Genomic DNA, 9130 nt, shown 5'->3' on the forward strand with positions numbered 1-9130 from the left:
ACTAGCATAGTTTAAGGTGGTTTAGTCCTGCAAATGATTTTTTCCTTCGACAAAGGCCTTTGCCCGAACGGCGACTTCGTCGCCACGGTATTCAGTTGGCAAAGGGTCTGAAGACCAGACAATACCAAATTGCGTTTGTTTACAAGCAGAGCGCCACTACGACAAAATATTGAAAGGTTTGAATCAAAAGCGCGGCCGAGCCCAGCAGTGTAAACGGACAAAATTGCGGGGCTCGGCCGCGCAATTGAGATCGGGCTCGGCCGCGGCCGAGCCGCGGCCGAGCCCGGCCCCGCACTGTAAACAGGGTCTAAAACGGCTCCACAGCACGATCCCCAGACAATTGCTCCGGAAATGGCAACACATGCTCCGCAACATTTCGCGCCGTTGACATTCGCTCTGTTGACACTTGCTCAGCCAGGTGGGCATAATGCTCAGCCAAAAATTGCTCCGCAGGCATTTTCTTCGGAAATACGGCGTTTGCTCTCCTGGTATTTTCCTGTTTCTGCAGAAGATTAAATTTTCAATGGAATTCTCAATGACGATTCTGTTATATTGTTTACTTTATATGAATTTGTGTGTGTGTGTGTGTGTGTGTATGAAACAATAATTATTGATCTACCGACATCTAAATGTTATTCAGAAATTATAATGAACACTTCGTTTCTTGATCAACGGTTCGACAGAGATGAAATTTGAGTGCAATCGATTACACCATTGTAAGTACACTGCATCTCCACTAATGCACTCTAACATGTGCATTACCAATCGTGATAATTGTGGAGGACATTGCTTTCATAGTGTACTCACATGTCCATGTACCATGTGTGGAGGGAAAATGTATACAGCTGTATTCAGAATATAAATTCTAAAAACTTAAATGGAGTTAAAAGAAATATGCATCTAGCACTTGATTTCAAATTGGTTTTCTTGAAATTGTGTAATTTTTCAGTGCATATAGTAAACACACGATTGCTTGGTCGAACAGTGCATTGACAATGTGTAAACTTCATCATTCTAGAGAACAAGCACTCTAATGTATTTGTTCTAGAGTCCAAGGTAATATCTTTTCTTCTCTAGATTATGTAGGGATTTATTTTGAACCATTTATTATCAGTGTATTCCCCCTTCTGTTATAACATGTACCACCCCTCTACACACCAATACATCAACCCAGACCACATACATACTCACATCCACATGCATCCACGCATCCACCTTTTCACAGAAACACCACATATCACATGACATTTTCCCGCTCTTTCACTTCTCACCTATTGGTCCCTGTAATAAAAAATGTACTGAAAATATGCCCAAATCACCCAAGCCTATACATCATTTACATATTATGAATATTTAGTTTTAACCTTTGTTTCCTATTTGCATGTTTTGTCATGTTGATTTTGTATTTGAATATTTATGTTACATGTATGTAAACCCATGCCCAATTGTGTGAAGAAAAAATGGCTACGAGTCAGTTACCCAGGGGACTCCTTCCAAGTAACACGTGTGTGCTGCCCTAGTCTGCTTTTGGTGTGATGAGTGCTAGAGAGGTATAAAGTGAACCCAAACCCTTCAATTATAATTATGTACAAAATCACCCACACAATCATGATCACTTTACAGGAATGACATAGGTGAATGAAATACAACGAAACAGTTCTCTCTGTAATTTTTATGCCATTTTAATGTTTTTTTGCTGTCATTGTCTACACAATCTTTGCAACACAAGATGACAAAAATGCTGCTAGATGCTTGAAGAATCATAACCCCAAACTAGGCCCAGTGAAGAGACAACTTCTCCTGCTGTGATGGTCCCAGGCTATTCCTATAAAGACAAAGAAAGAATAGAAGAAAGAACAGATATTATTATGAAGATGACTGAACACGAGGTTGCGCAATGCCATCATGACTTTCCCATACAATGTGCTCCCATTATAACAAACAATTAGTAGTAATTAGTAGTAGCAATTAGCAGTAACAAAATTCTGTTACCAGATAGTAAAACTTCAGGTCACAAAATACAGTGGACTCCCGTTATGACAAAGTCCTCGGGATCGGCAGTTTTCTTTTGTGATACAGAAATTTAGTTATAATGGAACAAAAGAGCAGATAGTGTTGCAGCCTGAATTTCTAGTTCCTTGTAACGCAATTTCATTATAACAGTGTTCATTATAACGGGAGTGCAATTTATCTATACAGCTTAATAATAATAATAATAATAATAATAATCATCATCATCATAATAATCATAATAATAATATAATAATAATAATAATAATAACAACAACAAAAATGATAATGATAATAATAATCATAATCATAATATCAATAATAATAAATGTAACTTACATTGTGCCAAATCCACGCTGTAGAGTGGTCACGGCAAATTTATCATATAGTGCATTTATAATACGCATGTCCCGTGATCATAGAGCCGTAGGTTTGAATCCTGGTCAAGTATGCATGCCCATGATTCTTTATGATAGCTATTACCAAAACACTGATGAATTCGGTGCTTATTTCTTGTCAATGTAGGGCAATCTGACAATCAGTTGCAACAAACCAATGAGACAAGGAACGTCATTCTGACATTGGATGTCATGGCTGCAATGGCAATATCTCTTGCACATCTCGCACTTACGTCGGGGATTTCGATCTCGCCGTCGTTGATCTTGTCGATGACGTCGTGGGGGTGCTGCTTGTCGATGGTGCAGCCGATGGACTGGGCGGTCCCCAGCACCTCCTTGACCGTGCCCTCCAGCTTGCAAGCCATGGAGCGCTCCCGCATTGTCCTGGCGATATCGAGGATGTCGTCCATGGTGATGTTACCGCTGTGGGAGACTGGGGTTGGGGGTTGGGGGAGAGGAAAAAAATAAACAAAATAAACCAACAGGAATTCAACAGCTGCTTTTTGCTACCATGTTCAGAGAGCCCCCATTATAAGAAGGTCCACAGGACTGCTAATTTTACTTCGTTATAACCTGCCCTCATTGTAAACATACTGAACACAAGACCAGCTGTATAAAGGAATGGAAAATCAAATCTACTTTATACAAAGTGATACCTCATAAGCACACTCATTTTAACAGGGTTTCTCTGTACAGTGGAACATCAGTATAATGTCATCAGATACAGTGAATTACTTGATGGTCTCATTTATTTAGTATCCTCTAGTTTTGATTACTGACACCAAATCCCTTGAGGAATTTCTAGTGGTCCTAAGCAGGCTCCTTGTAATGAGGTTGCTGTCTACATTGAACTGTTGAGTATGTCAGAGATTGCTGCTATACATTTCTCCACCTCCCTTGGTTCCCACACACTTTCATCTTTTTCTAATACCTAGTCACCAACTACCCAGTAATCAACCATTGGCCAACTACCATTTAACATCCCACTTCCAGTGTACATTCATGTGAGCTCTAGAAATCATTGACTCGTGTTCATACACAGACCACTGAACTGGAATCGTTACAAAACTTTGTTAGTCTTGGAATGTGCTGGTAGTAAGATGCAGCTCTTGAATTAATCATACGTGTGCTCAGCAAGTAAGACAAGTCACAGATGTTCTACCCTCAGCACTAGTCTTCATATACTTTACCTTTCACACTACACTTTACCTCTCACACTACACTTTACCCCTCACACTACACTTTACACTTTACTTCTCACACTACACTTTACTCCTCACACTACACTTTACCCCTCACACTACACTTTACCTCTCACACTACACTTTACTTCTCACACTACACTTTACTCCTCACACTACACTTTACCCCTCACACTACACTTTCTAACACTTTCTTGTAGGATTAACTCATTAACAACAAGACAAAAACAGAGAGAAAACGTTTCACTTTCACAAAATATTTGAAGGAGGTCTAGCTGATTGCAATCAATTTGTGAGGATTAGTCTTACAATTTTGAGGGGGATGCAGTTTTAACTTCAAACACCCTGCAGTTCATGTGATGCAGGCCAGTCATGTCTTGGTATCTCATCGTTATGTTGGTCAAAACTGACCAGACAGATGAGAGTATTTTGACCACTTACTGTTCTTGACCTTCTTCCTGTCCCTGGGGGGCTCCTTGAGGGCCCGGATGATGAGGGAGGAGGCGCTGGGGACGACGCTGACCTTGGCTTGTCGGTTCTGGATGGTCAGCTTGACGGTGATCTTCAGGCCCTTCCAGTCCTGGGTCGCCTTGGCGATGTCGTCACCAACCTTCTTGGGGGACTGCGGAGACAATCAAGAAATTAAATGTTCACCCAAAAGTCTAACTACTGTGTGTCACCAAACATTGAATTTCTGCTACAACTGAATTTTTCTCTCACTGAGTACAATAATCTTTAACCATCAGATACCAGTACACTCAGAAAACAAAACAAATGCAAAAAAAACAGAAAAAACAGAAAAATATATATTTAATATTCCTATGTAATCCTTAACAGGAAGGAAGAAAGAACAGCACAAAGTACTGAACTAGTCAAAAATCATAATTTATTTTATCAATATTAGCCATGGACTATGTAACAGTGACTTTGACCAACAAATATAATCTTGCAGTGAACTCTCTAGAACCCGAAGGTTCCCAAAAATGTCAAGCTCGACATATGACAGCAGTACGTATATCGTGCAGGAAAACCTCATTACATACAACAAGGACCTAAAAATTTATTCATAATTATCTTCTTATATCAGGTTTCTCAATATATCAGTGCACAAACACAAATTAATAAATATAAAGAGTTGGGACCTACAAAATCAACCTCTTATCAAAGAAGGGTTTTCTGTTTGACCTCCAATGATAACTGTATCATCATTGGAGATAAAAACACAATGAGGTAATCCAGAGATCATGTCCCTTCACAGAAACAAACACATTTTCACACATCCATGGCCCACAAAACAGCCCAGATTATTGTAATCATCGTTAAAGGGATTATCTATATAGTTTTGGTTGAGACATAACTATAAGTTTCTAACAATTCTGCTGAGATGACGAGAAACCTCCCATAAAATATGTAAGAGCATATAATTCCAAGAGGAAATCAATGTTTATTTGATGAAAACTGGCTTTGAAATGACTGAGATATCCAAAAAAGAGCAATCCTAATAAAAAGTGGGACGCAACTTCTATTATGATCACTTTGTTTTACTTTGTTTTGGGGTACCTCAGCCATTTCAAAAACCAATTTTCATCAAATAAACTTTCCTCTTAGAATGGTATGCTAATTTACTTTTTTAAAATAATATGTGGTTTCTTGGTATCTCACAAAAAGTTAAAAGCCCAATCCTCATCTCGACCAATCACTAGATCATCCCTTTAAGTGAGTTCTGAGAGGGGCAGCCCTGGGCAGCTCAGGAGTTCCTGGGGTGTAAAGTGAATTACTCACCAGACCGAGGGGACCGATCTTGGGAGCCAGGGTGGAGGTGGCACCCACTTCTCCTCCTACAGCCCTCAGGCACACTGTGAAGAGAACGGATGTTGTAGTCATGGAAACATGATCATAGAAATACTTGTACAGTCAACCTCGTCGCCTGTGCCATCCTAAGCTTCGAAAACCCAAAACTTCATACCATAAAAATGTGAGTAGTGGATTGTAGTCATGATGAGCAGACTGAAAATTAGAGGCAATTCACACTAAGGAGAAATTAAGTTACAAAATTGACAAAGTTTAGGAAAATTTTAGCCTGGATGGTTATTTCATGCGATTATTTTACTGTGTCAGTCTAAGTGTATACATGTAAGCCAATGGATTTTTTCTGGTCTCTTTGGCTCTAATGTATGTAAGGCTGAGTACAGGTAAAAACTGAAAAATATTCCTTATCAGTGCACCATATTGGACTCTGGTTGAAACAATCTTCCTAGAATCAGTACAACCACATCTTTGTCAAATTGAAATTCTGACAAATAAGGTGATGAAAAACAGCAAACTAAAAACAATTTTGACCTTTCAAATACAAAATATTCCAAAAGTGTTTCTAATAAGATTTGACTGTACACTTTAAAGACAGCAGATGTTTGAGTCACAAAAATGTGTAAGGTCACATTCTATAAATACAGAACTTGATTTGTTGCAATAATTGTACCATACTGGAATACAAAAGAATTCAATAAAGAAACAAAAATCTCAAACCATACTTAACATAAAAATGGACGTTTATCTCCTAGCAGAAAATGCTTCATCATACGGTAAGAAAATAAGAATTTCACATAAATTCTCTTTTAATTTACACTGTAATTGAGGGTCTACTTTCCCTGTGTTACAGACTAGTTTCTAGTTTTCTCATGACTCAATGTTTTTTTTCAATTAAGCCTAAACACCAAACATAGAAACTATTAAAAGTATTAATTGAAATGTACTTGGTTGTTTCTATTAATTCTTGTCATGAAACAAAGACTTCAAAATTAGAAAAAAATTCATACTTGGAAGAAATTAAATCCCTTTCAAGACACAAATGACCATGAATGTGCTCATAGTTTTAGTAGATCTACAGGTACCGTAAAACGGGGTGAATAGGGACAAATTTAAAGTTCTTATGATTGTATTTTTTTTCATGCAGCCCAGAGACTCAATCTTATGTGGGGATTTTATGTCCACCTAAAATACCTTTAATTTGGTATTGTGAAAAAAATATATATATTTGGGGGGAAAAGTATGTTTTTTGATAAAATGACGCTGTCCCTGTTGACCCCAAATTTGGGGTCAACAGGGACAACACTATTTTTGATTAAAAAAAGCTGTTTGGAGGCATTTTTTTTTTTCAATCCATCCAATGAATTGGATTAAGGGAACAACTACAGAGTTTAAAAATGATATACAAACATTTAAGAGCAATCTATTCCATTGATAAATCAATCTTTAACAAAAATTGCAACAGCTCAACAAAATGAGCCGATATAAAAAAATGTGACCCATCAGGTCAACGGTTAAGATTGAAAAGTAAGTCAAAACTTTACTAATCCATTGAATTGCACTCAAATATTAACCCACTTCTTCTTTTAGTGGCAAATCATGATGTACAATCTTATTCATGCACTCTAAATTCAGTGTAACTTGACTCTTATGATGTCGGGGATATTTTGAGAGTTCTTACAGCAATTATAAGCTGGCACCTATAGTATGGGTCTGACCCAAACAGATGTGTTATTGGCATTAAAACATGCAGAAGACAGAGAAAAGGGTCATGAAATACAAGTGGAAAAGTCCTAGCCTGTCTTAGGCAGTGAAAAAAAAATTCCCAAGAGGGTCGGTGGGGCTGGGGTCCCAGACCCTTCCTCCCCAAGTTAGGGTTAAGACAGCAAAGTTCACTCTCATCTACATATGGGTACAAAAGTGAAGCCACATATCCAAAGATCTTATTGCTCTCTTGTCAAGAGATTTAGAATAAAAATTCACACTTTTGGAAATAGCTGGACATAACAAACATTTCAGAGCAATTTATGACATTATAATACAAAGTTAATCATACAGAAAATTCAAAGGGCCAATCAAACGACACCATGGTGTTCCTATTCACCCCAGTCTGATTTTTTGCCCAAGAAAAGAAAAAATGTCCTGTCACAAATTCCTGTTGGAATAATTATTTCATATTTAAAGGTGTGTTGTAGGACCTAATAGGCTAGATTCATGAACATTTTCAGCGAATTTCATTAATCAATGGCCACAGGAGTAGAAAAGTTTTGACCGCCGTGATTTTTTTGTGATTTTTTGAAAACTTTTTATTTGGACCTCCTGTACCCTTTAAAAAATTTTTCACATCAGGAGGACCACTTTCTGGACACTGTTGGATGGTCCTTCCATCCTGTGATAAAAATAAGAAAAAAAGTTCAAGCAAATATGAAACATGCACATTCAAAAAACTTTTCTCGGTTTTGTCCCTATTCACCCCGCCGTCCCTATTCACCCTGTTTTACGGTACTCTACTTTATATTCATCATGTTTGATTCCCCTTTCCTTTTCTCAGACCATTCAATGCAATGACATGACAACAAAAATGTAGATCTACAGTCATACTCATAGTAGTAGGTACCAAGGGTATGTTTCTATCCTTTCTAAAAACTACACCTTTTTGTGTTTTTTATGGTAGGTTTCAAGATGTAGGATTTGTTGCATGCTACTTCCTACTGCTCTGTAACTGCTTATGTTAGAAATCTAGTCTCTATGCATCAGACCAGTCTCTAATTTAGACCTCTATGGTCAAATTTGTGTCTCATCTAGCCCCATTAACTGTTTAAATCTTAATGTTGGTCTCGTCCCTTCTGTAAGTTAACATGCACAGGCACTTTAACAATACAACAGAAACCTCTTAGTCATGTACATCATGCGATCCAACCAATGACGGGCAATGTCTGACGAGTGCTAGTGATGTACAATGTCAACAATTGTCACACCCGAAAATCATGATCACTGTAACACCGCACCGACACCGTGCACCTGGACTCTGTGTTAGATGATCATGACCGACATTAATTTGATTGATCGATGTGAGGGCTGGGGCCCATAACCACACACGATTTTTGCTTCATATTCAACTCTGCTCTGGCTGCCTGTCTTTCAGAAAATAACATTAATGAAAACTTAATTCTGACAGGACATCTTCGATGGCTGTAATACAGGAATAAGACTGAGCTCCAAGCTTTTCAATAATAACACTGTTTGGTGGCAGGTGTGGGTTATTGTAAAATATTATGTCCCACGTAGATATCTACATGTGGGACCCACAGTACGGGGTCACCTTAGGACAAGTAGCGACAAGATTTTCAATCCCTATTTCATCATAGATGTTGGAAATTACCAATTTTGATTTCGTTGGGATCGAACTTTGGAGGCATGATTCTTTAACTTGAGGTGGATTTCGATCTGAAACTCAAAGTGGTAAGTGTCGGATGAACCCGATTTTAGATACGGCCGAAAGTTCCACTAACCACCTCTCTACGTCTTCATTGAAAAGGAAGTCCGATAGCAATAACGTTGTAAATAGATAGCGCCATCTCTTGTCCTACCTTAGTCTAGCTTCTGGACTCTTCTTACGGTGCTTCTTACTCGTAGCCGTGATTGTACGCGACAAGCCGTATGAGGGCGTGACACCCGAGGATTGCGATACCCGAGAAAAAAGAGTCCAGTAAA

General features: G+C 38.4%; 1 protein-coding gene across 1 annotated transcript; it reads right to left on the reverse strand.

Annotated features, from left to right (window-relative positions):
• Nucleotides 1–307: 307 nt before the first annotated feature.
• On the reverse strand, nt 308–8917 carry LOC139722379 (large ribosomal subunit protein uL11-like). Its single transcript, XM_071633688.1, has 5 exons — nt 8799–8917; nt 5393–5466; nt 4052–4232; nt 2642–2841; nt 308–502 (listed from the first exon to the last, which is right to left on the reverse strand). Exons 1-5 carry the CDS (start codon nt 8833–8835, stop codon nt 308–310), a joined length of 687 nt encoding a protein of 228 aa, XP_071489789.1. The 5' UTR covers nt 8836–8917.
• Between the last annotated feature and the right edge of the window lie 213 nt (nt 8918–9130).

This window comes from Diadema antillarum, unplaced genomic scaffold (assembly GCF_040938485.1).
Source record: "Diadema antillarum isolate AM-2024a unplaced genomic scaffold, OU_Dant_1.0 scf00000014, whole genome shotgun sequence".
NCBI lineage: Eukaryota > Metazoa > Echinodermata > Echinoidea > Diadematoida > Diadematidae > Diadema > Diadema antillarum.